The sequence below is a fragment of the Mixophyes fleayi genome, chromosome 6, assembly GCF_038048845.1.
Source record: "Mixophyes fleayi isolate aMixFle1 chromosome 6, aMixFle1.hap1, whole genome shotgun sequence".
NCBI classification, from domain to species: Eukaryota; Metazoa; Chordata; class Amphibia; order Anura; family Limnodynastidae; genus Mixophyes; species Mixophyes fleayi.
In genome coordinates this window covers 69851197-69867842 of record NC_134407.1, presented here as the reverse complement: position 1 = coordinate 69867842, position 16646 = coordinate 69851197, and the positions used below count along the sequence as shown (strand labels likewise).

Sequence of the window (16646 nt, the reverse complement as noted above, 5' to 3'; positions counted from 1 at the left end):
CTATACCATCTTCATTGTATTACTGTATTTGATTGTGTATATAAGCAGCAGCCTCACATCCAGTGTTCAGACATCTTGTCCCCAGACTTCAGGATTGAATGACTGCACTGGATCCAGAGCGCCTGCGATAAGTAACGGCTGTATTTATTATCACTTCGCTTGAGCATATTATTCTATTATTTGCGAATAAATCTTTGTGCGTTGGAAACACAAATCGAGGTTTGACAATCGTTATTGGTTAGTGACAATACGCACATAACAACAGTATAACAATATCTCTATACATTTCATGAAAAAGCAGAAGTGATATATAGATTATATATAATCTATCCATGTGTTTTTCCCCCTCCACCCATTTACTTTGGAAGCACATATAGACATCTATTGGATTGCCATTGCATAGATCAGGGTTTCCCAAATCCAGTCCTCAGGACCCCTAACAGTGCAGGGTTTCCGTATCTCCTTGCTGGAGCACAGGTGTATTCATTACTGACTGACACATTCTAACAGATCCACAGGTGGTATAATTATTTCACTTATCTGGAAAACCTGCACTGTTAGGGGCCATGAGGATTGGGTTTGGGAAACCCTGGCATAGATCTACATTCATATCTATATAGCAGGGATGACAAAATATTATAAAATATAGGAATCAGTCCAATAAATCTAGGCTAAATATTGAGCAGTTAAAGCAGAGTGTAAATGGAGAACCCCATTAATCACCAATCCCTAGAAATGAAAGTACAGCATTTTTAGGCTTCCACACTCCTGCAATGTGTCCTCTTCTGCTGTACAGTAACTGAAGAGTAGACTCATGAGCACTACAGAACATGCTGGCGCTACATAAATATGGCTGACAGGATAGTTTTATCATTTAGATTTTAATGGTTCAGAACAGTCAATGAGTAAAGAGAAGCGATTAACTACATCATCTTGCCTGTAAGAGCCCAGGGAAGTACAATTTGTACAGTTTGCTAGCACCGAGAGTAGTGTCGGGGAGCTGTCGTTGTAGCATCACATTTAGCAGCCTGTAGCATGTGTAAACAGTGTGTCACTGCTCCCAGACTCAAACACTATTACATATTTTTACACAGTACTAATTTTATATGACTCCCATCACCCACTCCTGAATTTTAGCATTTTCACATTTAATAACATCAATAAGAAGGCAGCAGCACAAGCATGCATAATAAAAAGGTCATGTGAAAATAAAGCCATACCTACAAAAAAAAAACCACTATGGAAGTCAGTGTGCCCCATCAACTAAGTTTAAGCTTACGACACATTAAAAATGACTGAAATGTTGTGCAGCAGTGTTCCCTGTTACTGTTAATGCAGCTTGAGTGTCCCCTGCTGGTAACTACATGTATTTGCAGAGCTTGCTTTGGCGAGTCAGGATCCTGCTGGAACAGCACTGCAAGATTCGGGAGAGGATTTCAAGTAAAACAATGCGGAAGCAGAGCGGATACATTTCGGTGTGGAATAGAGGTGTGTGGATAGGCCGCAACGCAGGTGACACATTACAAAGGAAGCATTGTGTAGCCAGTTGGAAGCCATTTTATTTACCATAAAAAGGAAAACAAATGATTGTTGTAGTCATGCTAATCTGGCTTTTGGGAAAAATTACAGACAAAACAAATACAAAACAAAATAAAACACAACTTGGCTCTGTCCTTGAGAAAATACCACGGAGACACCCCCACTCCCCCAAGACTCTCCAGGCTGCAAATGACAGATACCCCAGGAGTTCCCCAGGGTGGAATGGTGAATCTGGGAGTATGAGCAGAGGAAGGACTTGTTGTCAAGGCAATAAATATGGGTAATCCCGAATAACAAACCCTGTCACATATTTCCCCTAGATATATAGCAGGCTGAGCGAAAACCCCACATTCATAGGTCAGTACTAGCATTTGAATGTCCATCTCTATAAACAACTGCACAGATCTAGTTTAAATATCAAATGAAGCCAAACTGACTACATACAAGCAGCTCCATAACGGTGTGACTGAGTACACTGGCACATCACACAATAGCCCATACACTATAAACTGGGTGTTTCAGATCCTTCTTGCCCATGAAAGGCGGACTTGCACTGAACAACCTTTTAGCTCGATTTGGTCCTATAGAAATTTGCACTGAAGTGAAAGCAGTGAGAATTTACAGATAAGTGCCTTCATGTGTGACCTTATTGCTGCGTTATGCAGAATAAGAGCATTTTATAACTTGCATGTGGCTTAATCCAATGCTGGGATGACACATGGCAGCTCGTTTCAAAAAGAGGCACACACGTTTTATCAATGAAGCATAAGACAACGCTCCCACTGTAACATATTCTAAATCATTAAGGCAACATGGTTACAAGAACAAAACAAAAAAAAAAACATTTGCTAACGAGCTGGGGTAGACCAGGCAATGATCATAAGGCAGTCATGAGGTGCAACACATAGGAGAAGAGAGTATAGCAGAAGTCTCTTAGAACTCCCAGTGCAAGCTGGCTGCTAATCATTAAGCCAAGCACCTTTGCTTGAGTTGGCATGATAAAGCGAGCAGTAAGAGAACACTCCCTCCTCCCAGCAATCCTGCAGCATACATAAAATACAGAAAGGCAGAGCAGGGCGAGACAGACAGTGCCCACACAAGACAGAAATGTCAATCCCACTTGGCATTTTTGGAGGTCATCGGGGCGAGCTAGAGCCAGGAGGGGGCACCACACGGTATGGAGTTGGAACACAATCCGGCAGCAGTTGGAGGAAATAGGGGTGTTCCTCTAAAGGGCATCTCTAGCAAGCCTAGTTCTTCCAATCTTTACTGATATTCAGGTTCCACTCCCAGGACAGGTGATTGCATTTATCGTCGTCAGTGAAGTGCGACTTCATGGTGTAAGAGCCTCTGGCCAGCAATCCTTTGGGAGCTTCCTCTATTGGAGTGAGAAACTCGTAGTCATCCACACGGGGCCCATAACTTCCCACCATATAAGTTGTCTTGTCCACTGCAAGAAATGCTTTAGTTAGAGCAGTGGTGGCTAAATCATGCTCTCCGCAGTTATGTATTTTTGCGGACTAAAAAGCAAATACATTTTACAAGCTACAAATATACGGGTAAGCTATTAGGTTTTAGAATAGATGTGTTGCAACAGGGAAGAAAACAAATTTGCCTCTATATAACTAACTTCTAGTACGGTTTTCTGTTATTTTGTGAATGTCTGAAGTAGGGTATTTACAGTGTACCTTATTCCTGCCCCAAGTTAGCAAGTTCATATTCCAGGCAGATCCAATAAGCAAGATAATGGGTTCATGCCAACCCTGTATTCATTCTGTAGCACAATCTACTAAAGACAACCATCACTTACATCTTACTCCTTTCCTGTTTGTCTGCTGCTGATATTTCAGTCCAGACACTATTTCCTTGTTGACCTGTAAAGATACCAAACAAAACCCTTTTTTTTATTATAATGGCCACAACAAATAACTACAATGAAAGCTCCATTTCTTGTCAAGCACTGATCAAATGCATGGAAGACACATACAGTGGGCATATTGCTCACCTTAAAGCTGATTTTAATTCTGTGCTCAGCACCTTCTTTAAGGGTGAATGATTCTTTCTTAAACTTCTCCAGATCTCCTGCCACACAAACCAAACAACATAGCTCTTAAGACACAAACAGTTACTCGGTGGACAGCTCTCACTCAGAGAGCAGAATGCAGTTATATCAAGTGTTTAAGCCCAAAGCAGAAAAAATAATACATTTACTGAGGTAATCAGAATTACCTGTTAGATCCAACTCCAGTGGGCCAGGAGCATCTGCGCATATCAAGGTCAATTTGGTTACAACAACGTTTGAAACACTTGGATCTAGTGGGAGGAAACAAATATAAAGTTATTTTAACTGCCATCAGGAAATCACTGTTTCTGTGGTGTGTCCTTTATCGGATTCTAACTCATATTACTTACCCACCGAATCAGGAACAGGACCAAGCAGAGCCTCTTTGTACTTTCGCAGACTCTCATCATCCTGGTCAAGCGCCTGAATCTCCTGAATGGTTTTCTGGGCTGGAGGCCTATAGTTCACAGAATGTTCATCTTCTTCATTCTCTGCTGCTATCTGTGCAAGTTGCTCTGTGGTGGGTTCGTGCTCAGCCATGTTTCAGAGTAGGCACCCTGGAGTAGGGAAGGCGGGAGAAAATTAAATGGTAAATTTAAGTACTCCAGAGACACATTCTTTTCACAACACATGTTGGTGTCTCACTGCAGTTTGTATTACTTCATAACTTGACATGTTTTTATCACTAACATACAAATCAACTTAGATGAATGTTAAACATTAGTGTTAGAGTACCACACTTAGCTAACCAGAAGAGGGCTGTGTACCGACGAGACGCACAACAGTGAATGTAAGACTTCAGGCAAAATGTTGCCCTATTGTGTAAGAGCCCATCTAAAATTAAGGCACAGATAGATAACTTGTAAAATGCCAAGCTAACCACTTCATATTTATCCTTTATTTATTTTTTGTTTAGCAATGGTAATTTTATATTGTCTATATTTTGATTTTAAGACTGTTATATAATAGAGTTTATATTATGTAATATATAATAAATAGGAAAAATTGGTGGGGGGAGCTGTCCTCCCAGCAGGGGATATACCCCACTATAAGCAGTTTTTCAGGTCCTGGGTCACCTAATTCCCACCACTATGACAATTAACACAAGATGGCGCAACGGGTAGGCATTTGCAAAGTGTCTTTATTTTCCAACTTGTGGTCTATGATAGTGGTTTAAAGCTTGTCTGTGTTTTGATGCAGTTGATACTCACTGGTTAAAACATAAAAATAAAAATAAATAAATATGAGAAAAAATGAAATGCAACCCTTATCACAAATTATATAATTAAACTATAGTACACAATCTGCAATGCATATATTTAATGATTTTAAACTATTTTTGCATTATTAATCATATATGTTAAGTCACAAATAATACTCTATGTAATAAGTGTTATCATTGTGGCAGATAAAAAAAATGCCAGCTGTAGAACAGCCATTCATGACAACACTGGGCTTCCAATAATTGATGGCTGATATCGATGAAAATCCTGAGATATATGTTTTAATTGACGCATTTTTGCTTTGGCTTGACTGATTATGATTGCAGGTTTACTGTATATATGTAATATTTAGAGACGTCTGATCTCCTGTATATATGTAATATTTAGAGACGCCTGATCACCTGCAGATATGTAATATTTAGAGACGCCTGATCACCTGCAGATATGTAATATTTAGAGACGCCTGATCACCTGCAGATATGTAATATTTAGAGACGCATGATCACCTGCAGATATGTAATATTTAGAGACGCATGATCTCGTGCAGATATGTAATATTTAGAGACGCCTGATCACCTGCAGATATGTAATATTTAGAGACGCCTGATCACCTGCAGATATGTAATATTTAGAGACGCCTGATCACCTGCAGATATGTAATATTTAGAGACGCATGATCTCCTGCAGATATGTAATATTTAGAGACGCATGATCTCGTGCAGATATGTAATATTTAGAGACGCATAATCTCCTGCAGATATGTAATATTTAGAGACGCATAATCTCCTGCAGATATGTAATATTTAGAGACGTATGATCTCCTGCAGATATGTAATATTTAGAGACGTATGATCACCTGCAGATATGTAATATTTAGAGACGTATGATCACCTGCAGATATGTAATATTTACATTAGGTACTACACAGTGTAGTGTAGTACCGTTGTATTTATACAACGGAAAGAATCAGTGCGTGTATATCTGTGAGTTGTACTGTTAAGGGGAATACAATGCTGCATATTGTGTGCTATATAAGGACCCCTAGCAGGTAGGTGACATGTATGTTACATGTAGCGATGATATGAGCACCACCATGCTGCACGCCCACCTACCGTACCCTGGACATATGCCACTTACCGGTGCCGGTCCTGTCCCCCGCTCTATCAGCTCCCAGCCCTCAGGAATGGCGGATGAAGGCCGTACACACCCCACTGCACAGCACTTCCGGGATGTGCGTCACATCGCCCACCGGCCGCCATCTTGGTACTCAAGGCTGAAGTATTCTGTAAATGTGCTCAGACATATAAAACGAGAATTATGTAAATATTCCGTCTAATTGCGAAGGGGAAAAATATGCCAAATGCTGGAGGCACCGGAGCCGACATTGATGTCTCTTACCAAGATGGCGCCTTCCTCTTCAGTAAGATTGTACTGTGAGGTCTTCCAGATCGCTGTTCACTGACTAAATCATACAGTTCAGTCTATAGTGGGCTGCTTATTCCTGTTGTACATATTCTGTAAGAAAGTTAAATGTAATGTATATAAATGTTCTCAGGAAAACCCACCCTGCTAAACCCTGTCCCAGGATTGCCCAGCTTTATGTCTGAGTGTTTTATCACAATAAGTGTGAAGGTGTCACTCCTTGGCAGTGCAAAGTGTTAGAGCAGCAATCCCACATAATAGTTTATTTTCTTTAAACAATAAGTCAATTACCTTTTAAGCATGCACCCAATGGTAATTTTTATTAGCTGTTCTCCTACACATCATCTGTTCCATATCTGTTGTCCTCCATAGAGTGATTAAGATCACACACAGGCTTACAGGTCTCACATGTCATTTGAAGGGAGGAGATATTGATAGCTCAGTGGGTCCAAACTCTCTCTGCTGACTGCATCATGGGCGTGTGACTGGTTGCCATGGTAGTCACATGGCACTCTGCATAAATATACATTATTAATAGTAGCCTGAAGAAACAATCCAAGGAAAATGGTAATTACCAATAATCTTTTTATAGCTTGCCACAGTGATTTATGTTAAAAAAAAAACCCAACAAACTAATTTTCCATGGGATAGCTGCTGAAAATGATAGGTGCACTAATAAAAGTAGCTTGGGATTGGGTATGAAAAGTGAGTTTCTAGTCATATACAGTTAAATGGTCGACATGTAAAATATAGGGAGGGTTGTAATAGAGAAAGTCAAAATGTCCACATAAATCTATATTTAAAATGGCAATACATATAAAAAAAATAATGGCATGTCCCACCAAACAGCTTAACCAATCCTAGTGCTGGCAAACTAGGCTGGTACTAGAAAAATCGGTGGGCCAAAAAGCATGGTGTCCCTCTGATTTTACTACTACCAGCACTAGGATTTTCCAGCCTGGGCTGGTGGTATTATAGCAGTGAAACCCTTGACCAGGGGTTCCCCTGCCAGAATGCCAAACCAGGCTGGTCAGCACAGGGTTGGATTCTCTGGAGAGATTGGGTTAGCCCAAAAAAATGCAACCCTACCCCTAGGTGTACCCAGCCCTGTTCTGATAGCACTACGGCCTACAACTGGGTGGTAGATGTGGGATAATAATTTTATTATGTATAAAAGCATTTGGTATCTAGTGCACTACAGGACCCAGCATGCCCAGTCTGCCATTAATACCCCTTTCACATCAAAATCCCAGGTCAGACACGAGTGTGTTTATGTGTGTGTTTTTTAGGGAAGTCAGACTAAGCTCCAATGGGGCAGGGACTGATGTATGTTCTCTTTACAGAGTTGCAGAATTAGTGGCGCTATGTAAACAGCGGATGAGGAGGATTTATTTCTTACCTAGATCCAGGGTCTTCATCTGTAATAAATCCAGGAATCCTTGACAAAATGAAAAACCCTGATAGACTATGCAAGATCAACTCCTAAGAGCTGCTGGCACAAAATGAGCTCTTATGGCATTAGTCATATTTATAACATGGGGATTTCCCATGGCTTGAACTCAAGCCCTGAGAGTTCAAGAGTCCTAGTGCTATCAGCATGGGGCTGTGTAAACCTAATGGAACTGTCCGTATTTGTTTGGGCTGACCTGATCTCCATAGGACATCCAGCACCATGCTGACCAGTCACATTGTGACTGTCGACCTTATGATTGTAGCCAATTTTCATTGTCAACATTTCAACAACATCCCTTTAGTTTGTGTGGGAGATATGTACTACAAACAGTGTCCTAGCATTAAGTGGAGTAACTGAATTTACTGGGTATGAAATCAGCAGTCTGTAGGTGGTTGATGATAGAAAAAGGTAGGATTGTAAATATGGATGTTGTTAACTGTGTTATATCTGGTAGAATGCTTTGTGGAATTTGTTTCAAACATGTTTCGCAATCACAATTCCCCACCAACCACCTACAGACCCCCAACTTCTGTGTCAAACTACTCCAGACATCCATATCAAGAACATCCAGTTTTCCCCCAGCTACAATTAGCAAAGTATCAGTTTAAAATGTTATTGTATATTTTTAATATGCATTTTGTAGATTCACATTCCAAGAAAAAGGACACAAGAATATAGAATACATAATTAGAATATACAGTGCTGACTCCTACAAAGCCTGAGTCATACTGCTTCACCTAAGCATGAGAATCAGTGTCTAGTTTGGCCCTGGTGGACTAGATCCGATTATTAAGCACTCAGGCTACTCTGCCATATTACATATGGCATTACCAGTGCCTGTCAGTGCATTCCGAGTATGACCCCACACAAGCGGATAACTGTCATCTTCTGACCGCATATACCAACATGTCCAGTGGTCATATTATTATCAGTCTCATTTTGTTCTAAAATCTTTTACATTGATAAAGCTTTTAAAAAAAAAACAACAAAAAATCAGTCGTTGGATTTGCCAGTGCCAACTCCTTGGGACTATAAGGGGCCAATTCAATTTGGCCACGTTATTCTAGGAATAACACGGCCTACGCACTATTACCGTTAGTACAGTAATTTTAAGGCTGATTTTTGCTTGCACCTCTTGGGTCCGCAAGTAAAAATCTGGGTTAAAATTACTGTATTAAAGGTAAAAGTACTAACGCTGCGTTAATCCTAGACCAGTGTTGGCTAACCTGTGACACTCCTGGTGTTGTGAAACTAAAAGTCCCAGCATACCCTTCTAGCAATAGGCTGCTAGATATCAGCAAAGCATGCTGGGACTTGTAGTTTCACAACACCTGGAGTGTCTTAGGTTAGCTAACACTGTCCTAGACTAACATGGCCAAATTTAATCTGTCCCCAAGTGTTGATTTGCCAGTGTTCTAATTTTATGCATACTAGTTTAGGCGTTTTGAAGTATAGATGTGCAACTGTTATAGTATAGACATACCTCAATACTTTTAGGCATGATATTTCTTTTTTTGATGTCCTACTGTTGTGTTCCTCCCCCACCCCTTTTATTTTTTTGTATCCATATTTGTTCCTTGCAACTCAATAAAAAAAATTCTCCTGTTAAACAACAAAACAGAGCAAACAAGTCATTGTCCAGATATTCAAGTATTTGTATGTAATTCTGTATTTCCCACACACTAGTAAATGGTTAGAAAGATATAAGTATATGGTTGGTGCTTATGGGCGATCACCTTATAGGCATATGTTGTGTATATTGACGTTTAAGCTGTTGTCCTTTCAAGAAAGATTTTTGTAAAATGTGTTAGAACTGTGTAGGGTGTAGTTTGTAGCATAGTGTAGGTGAGTTGCAATGTTCACACTAAACCGCATACTCTGGAAATCACAGCAACTAAAACTTTTTTTTTTTTTTTTTTTTAAATCATTTAAACAGCAGATGGTAAATGCAACCCTTCCGTGTGGAGTTTTCATTAGATTCCTCATCGCACTTAAATTTATTGATGTATATGTGCTGTCCTGCATTCTTCATTAAATACATTGTACATACATACTTGTATTCCTAGCTTCTGTGCTTTCAGATAGTATTCATATTGTGGATCAGACCTATTTATTTTTGTTTCTAATTGACAGCACACCAACGGGTAAATGGATCACAGTGCGATTTTGACAAATTGCAGATTCACACTTATATCGCTGCCTAATCTAAAAGACCAAGTTTTGCCTTTATATAAATAGCTGTTAGTATCATGGTGTTGATCATGTAACTGTGAAACATATGTATCACACCCCTCTGAATGCATTTGTATCCAATGTAGAGAGCACTGCAGAGCTAGGCCATATGCAGCTGCTACAGAATTAAAACTGCACCACCACCTAGTAAACTGGTAGTGTTGGGAGTTGTCAGACACATGAAATAGGAGCCCCACAAAAAATATATATAAAAAAACAAAAAAAAAAAACAGCTGCTGATCCAAGTTAGGGAAGGGGGCCCCTGCACTACCACCTTTCACTCTGCAATTGGCAAGAGGGAAGCAAAAAAAACACATAGAATGCAGGTTTTGTCTAGACAAAGACTTTCATCTTTTCAAGTGAAAGATTAAGATAGTAAAATGTGGAGCAGAAAATGTAGGTCCCTCTGATGCAGTATAGGTGGGCAACAGTCCATTAGAATATTTTCTGGCTTGATTAACAGTCCTCCATAGGGGGTTAGGTAAGAAGCCCAGAGCAAAGAAATACAGACACTTATCCTGCCGACATGTAAATGACGATACGTCAATTCCCCCGGTACAGATAAAATACATTGTGAATGCAGGCATAAAATTGGCAATGCCAGTGGGTCCAGAGGTACCAACAACAGTAAATTGTTTTAAAAATAAAATTTAAAAAAACATGCTCCTTCCTCAGTCATATTAACCTTAGTGCATTTGGAGTAAAATGAGGGGCACAAACAGCATGGGATCCCACTACATTCTCTTTCAACCAGCCCTAGCCACTTCAGGCTGGTGATAATATAGCAGTGGAACTCACAGAAGGAGATGACCTCTGTCATGCTAACCAGCCCCAGGATGATCAGTGGAGGGCTAGATTCCCTAGGCACTTTTTTCTTTTGACATTTATCTTTAAGACTGCTTGTTAATGGCAGCCCCAGCAGACCCACTGCCATTGCCAATTTCACAATGTCAGTATTTTATTGTAGTCAGGGAAATTTAAATAGCAGCATTTGGACTGTCTGCATTTTTGTGTCAGTATTTTTTCTGTGGGAAATAGGACTACCACCACTCCATAATAAAGTAGGGATATGGTTAGTGTGAGTTAATGTCAGGGTGTAAGGACCATAAATGGTATGGTAGAGAGGGGAGTTGGCAGGACAGTGTGTGTTATTACAGAAGTTTTCCTCAGATATTCCTCGACACAACAGGCCAACTCTGAGCAGTTGGAGGGGTTATACCTTCCAGTGATGTAACAGTCCTACCTGCTACATTATTCTCCAGATGAATGCAGATTCCCACCTCAGCTATATGCGTGCCCTGTTCCTGGCATGTCACAAGTTAATCTGCACAAAATCAGTGAACCCATGTTTGTATATTGAATGGTCGCTGTCTTAAATACAGCTTTTCTGTTCTTTACAATAGTAGTTAGTTCAGATGGTTACCCTCTTAATACAGTCTAACCACATCATATAAAAAGTAGAATCTCATAATCAGATTATTCCTCTTCAGCATTATGAGTTACAATACAATCCATCTGCGTGTAAGTCATTCAAATGGACGACTCACCCCTTTATCAGATCTGCTTACTAAACTTAAAGTATTAATATCCACAGGTACCCAGCTGCTGCATGGTTTAATGTTTGTTTCATAGGCGTAACATCTTTGTTATGTATTTATCTTACTCTAGCTGAGCAAATTGCAACTATGATTTGTCCTTTTCTTTGAGACCTTATACATTCTTTTATGCAGCTTGTCTCATTAAATGCATTAAGATACAGCTTACAGTCAAATAAAAAAACCTCTTTCAATTCTGGTAGGGGTAAAGATGTTTTTGTTTTTTTTGTTTTGTTTTTTAAATACCTTTCCAATACCAACGTTGATGGTCCCTGCATTTGATGCATTGGCAGTGTTCCACCCCTTACATAGAGCCAGCCTATTTCATGATCACCTTCAGCAGTACTCCACTGTCTGGTAAGGGGGAGCTGACAAAAAAAAGCTCTGACTAACCACAAAGAAGACCAAGCAACACTGGATATAATCAGGAAGGGAAGATACTTGGACCCCAGTGTACGTTTGGGTAAGATACTAAGAAACATTCATATTTAAAAAGTTACACAGAACGGAAATCGTGAGAACAGTTTAAGAACACAAGATGATATAGTTACAGCAAGGAATAGTGTGGCCTTTGTTTTAACCTGTATATAGTGTATGATGTTAATGTATATAGTGTGGCCTTTGTTTTAAAGAGTTTACACTAATAGCTAACAATAAGCCATTACTGCTTTCAGTACTATATACAGATTAAGTTTCAGAAAAAGCAGCACATTTGTTTCACATCCACAAAATAAATGTACATTTCTAAATGTTGAATTGATTGCATGCATGTGAAGTGGGGAGGATATGTTCGTACCAAAAACAAATTAAAGACAAACTAATTGATGCAGACCCAATGGAATTTAATAGTTACAATACTTATTGTGCCTGCACCTTGACAGAGGATTATTTGATAAAAAGAGCATTTTACATTGGCATAGAGAAACAGAAGAACCCTTTCAGGTCCAACAATACAACCTTTAAAGCACATAATGTGCAATGTCCAGCCAAGAATATAACAAACTTGTATTTTATTAGAAGTTATAGATCAACCTGTCCATGACACGCACAGTAAAATTTGTCCCAGAAAATAACTCCATACCAGGAGGAAAAAAAAAAAAAGTCCGCAATAAAACAAAATTCTGCAACTTTACATGAGTTTAAAACCTATTTGAAATAAACAGGGGGAGAAAAAAAAAAAGTTTGTAGAAAGTATTTCCAGAGCAAAAATAGCACAGGAACACAAGGAGGAATTAGCTAGTGTCCATCTGTAAAAAAAAATAAAATGAGGATTAGAAACCAGGATAAGCAAAAACTGAACAGCTGTTATAGCACCACTTGCTAATATGACAGCTGCAGCAACACAAGACATGTTACACTGCACATCTTACATGGGGAGGGGAAAACTAATAGAAACAGGGGGACAGATAAGACACCACATGCATGTCCCTGTAACACTCCAAATGGAACCATGTTACCTATACAAAACGCTTTCAAGTGTCTACATTGCATGTAATTTGGCTTAGTTGATGTGCAGGGTCTTTTAAATTAAAGTAATTATGTAGACAAATGTTAGGTCAGAAGCAGAGAACTTTAAATTCCACCTGTGACCCATTCCTAGTAATGTTAAAGATAGATATATTATATAATGGTCTTAGATTCTGTTTGGGTTTTTTTTTAAAAAAAAATAAAAAAAAAAATCACAAAACAATGTGGCTATAATAGGTTGGTGTTTACAATTTTCTTTTGCTACTTTATATTGCCGTTAGTTATAATTCTGCACTGCCATGGCAACCAGTCACATTGCGAACTACAATGTGACTGGTTGCAGGACATTGCAGTACGTACTGCAACAGCCTCCTATGTTCACATGCATGTATGTGAAACTAGCTGCCATTTTTTGCAATGACACATTGATTTGTAAAAGGAGAGCCAAGAAAAATGGCTGACATGCATTAAAGACAAAACACATTATCTGGGATTGCTGTTTTAAGATAACATCCATCTATTGTTGGCATCTAATGTTCCTACCACAAGCAGACAAGCCAATAAATCATACATAGACCAAGTTACCACTCTAATATTGTGTATGGAGGTGTGCCAACAAAATATAAGTGATTACAAAATAAGATAACATGGCAGAAGTAGTGTGTAAATATTAAATTGTTTCTTAAAAAATACAATAAAAAGGCAAAGATGTATACAGATATGATAATCATAAAATATGATCGTAGCAAAGCCAGAACGATCAGGATGTGATACAATATGTAACAAACTACTGAAAGATGACGGAAATAAAAAAAATGCCTAATGGTGGTAGTTTATAAAAAAAGGCAAACTGTTATGATATGTATTACAGGCGGGAATTATACATGAAGTTGAGTTATTTCAATAGTTTGTTATTTAATAAATAATTTAGTATTTACACTTTTGTCATATGTTCTCATTTTTGTTAATCACTTATATTTTGTTGGCACATCTCTTTATACACAATACTATATATGGTTTCTAGGGATTGGCACCCTTAACATAGGTTGCGACAAATTTCCATCATTCTGATATTTTGTAGCACTAGCGCACAAGAGTTATGTTGTTTCACTTTAGAGTTAGCACTCTGGTTGTATTCAAACTTGATGCAACAATGCCATCCACTGTGCCACCCAGGTATCAGAGTTTGGACTAGAACAAGACTGAACATTCTGAGTACCATGACAGAACTTAAACTAAATCATACATTGCAAAATTCAAGACACATTGTCTTCCATCTACTGTGGTACTTACCCTAGCATTGTAGGCATCAAGCTGGGCATCTAGTTCTTCTGCCGATAACTGTTGCTTTGTGTTTCTGGGAGCACCCCTTCCTCTACCCCGATTTCCACCTCTGCCCCCTCGTCTGTTTCCTCCACCAGCACCAAAACCTGCTGGGCCACCCCGTGGTCGTGTCATACCACCTCTGGACAAGCTGGGGGGAAAAAAAAACCCGTCAGTTTGAGAGTGACACTTTCCCAATGGTAAACAACAGCATCTTAACACTGAGATTTCTACTCACCTCTGTACAGGTCTCCTCTGTGCCTCTATTTGTGAAGTGACCAACTGGATGCTCATAGGGCGACCTAGAAGACAGACTAATGTTAGACATTGACCTCAGGAAAGATGAAAATGGGGAAACAAGTCAACCAGTGTTCTCCACAGAAAATGTTGCCAGTCGGATGGCATTGAGCAGCAGTTGGGTGGGAGGGTATTTATAATACCTTGCAATAATGAAATTTTTTTTGGAGGTTATTGTCCACACCTGCCAGGACTGGTGGCCAGTGGTCCAACACTGCTAGCTGTAGTGCTCAGTGTGTTTCAAAGGAAAAATATTGGTTTATGCTATTACAATAGGACTGTTGGGCTCCAAAACCCAGGTGGCAAGTAAAAACAACCAGGTGGAGCACCCAGGAAATAGGTGCTGGGGAGAACACAAACTTACCATCAAGTGGCACCCCATTATACTGCTTCATTGCTTTTAATGCATCAGCTTTTCTTTCAAAGTGCACATCAGCTGTACCCAAACTTCTCGCAGATCTGTCATAGTGTACTGCTGCTTTCTTCAGTGTACCAAATTCAGCAAAAAGCTCCTAAAACAAAAAAGTTGAGGCATGACTACACCAGACCCACCACAAAAGAAAAAGAAAAAAAAAAAAAAAAAAAACACCCTTCTGTCAATAGGATTTGAAATGTAACTACCCTCACTTCTGCATAGCATTAGAAAAACTATGAACGGGAAATAGCTAACAATACATTTCACTTAGTATTTACTACAAATGACATCCTTTATCATGGATCTCTCACCAACATTCAGACACAGATGAACGGGGTTTATTTAACCTACATTGTGTGGTATTAACTTGTAGTTTGGTAAAAAAAAAAAAAAGCTACATTATCTCCAACACTTGAGACTATTACAAAATTCCGAGGTGCCAAGAATGTACCTGTATGTACACAAGTAGAGGGGCCCTCTACATACCCCATTATATGTAACCTGATCGGACTGACGAGAACCCGCACTCACCTGGATATCGGCGTCTGATACCCCAAAATCCAGATTAGACACCAACAGTTTTCCTCCAGTCTCCACTCCCGCCCCGTGTCCAAAACCGCTGTCAAACAGGTCGTGCTGCCACTTATCCGGGAGCTGCTTCGGCTGAAAGACAAGAGACCAGGGTGAGAGCTAGCTCCGGGCACACAGCTAACGTACAATCCCTTCCCACCGGAGCCGGCCAGGGTACAGGGCGCCCCAGGCTGGGCAGCCCTCCTCGGTCCGTGCGGCTTCCAAGCTCCTCTCGAGGGGCCTAACTCTGCCTGAGCCTCGGGTAGGCCGCAGGCCCTCCCTGCCAGTCCCAGCCACTCCTACCCTGCTGTAAGGTGTCGGCCGGTTCCTTCCGCCTCGGCTTAGCATAGTCCTTGTGCGGGCCGGCCATCCGGCTCCCCGGCCACCGCCGCCTGCTCCTCCTCCGCCGCCACCTCCTCCTCCAAGGCGCCCTCCAGCACCTCCACGGGCCGCACCACCGCGGGCCCCTCGTCCTCCCCTGCCCCGGCCGGCGGGCCTCTGGCTTCGGTTCATCTTGATGATATCGTCCAGGGACATGTCCATCTTGTCCCCCATGGCTGCCGGTGTCCGGTACTATACTATCACGTGTCCGGGTGCGGTTTCCGCTCTAACAATACAACGGGCAGAATGAGCCGCGCTTATATAGCTCCGCCCCGTAGCGCTTTACGTCACTTCCTGTCACTGACATGACGCGCTGCGTTCCCCGACAGTCACAGTGGGCTGGAAATTCTCACAGAGTGATTGTCATACGTCACAGTGGGCGGAGCCTCCTCCCACCATATCTATCTATATATACTTCTGCATATGTCCATCTATATACACACTATAATATAGTCATTACATAGCAATTGTCACATGCTGCAGGAGAGCTTAGCCCCCTCCTTCCAGAACATACCATATATCTATATATATTTATATCTGTATATGTCCATCTATATACACACTATATAGAGACCTCACATAGTAAATACTACATGCCACAAGGGGTCTGAGCCTCCTCCATAACACACCATATAGTTATCTATCTATATACACACTATAATATAGT

General features: G+C 40.4%; 2 protein-coding genes across 2 annotated transcripts; both read right to left on the bottom strand.

Annotated features, from left to right (window-relative positions):
• Positions 1 to 1534: 1534 nt before the first annotated feature.
• Positions 1535 to 6067, bottom strand: ARHGDIA (Rho GDP dissociation inhibitor alpha). Its single transcript, XM_075216809.1, has 6 exons — positions 5962 to 6067; positions 3952 to 4158; positions 3769 to 3852; positions 3545 to 3621; positions 3350 to 3413; positions 1535 to 2989 (listed from the first exon to the last, which is right to left on the bottom strand). Exons 2-6 carry the CDS (start codon positions 4139 to 4141, stop codon positions 2790 to 2792), a joined length of 615 nt encoding a protein of 204 aa, XP_075072910.1. The 5' UTR covers positions 4142 to 4158; positions 5962 to 6067; the 3' UTR covers positions 1535 to 2789.
• A 6452-nt stretch (positions 6068 to 12519) lies between these two features.
• On the bottom strand, positions 12520 to 16285 carry ALYREF (Aly/REF export factor). Its single transcript, XM_075216804.1, has 6 exons — positions 15902 to 16285; positions 15560 to 15691; positions 14978 to 15125; positions 14555 to 14618; positions 14287 to 14467; positions 12520 to 12773 (listed from the first exon to the last, which is right to left on the bottom strand). Exons 1-6 carry the CDS (start codon positions 16151 to 16153, stop codon positions 12759 to 12761), a joined length of 792 nt encoding a protein of 263 aa, XP_075072905.1. The 5' UTR covers positions 16154 to 16285; the 3' UTR covers positions 12520 to 12758.
• Positions 16286 to 16646: the final 361 nt, after the last annotated feature.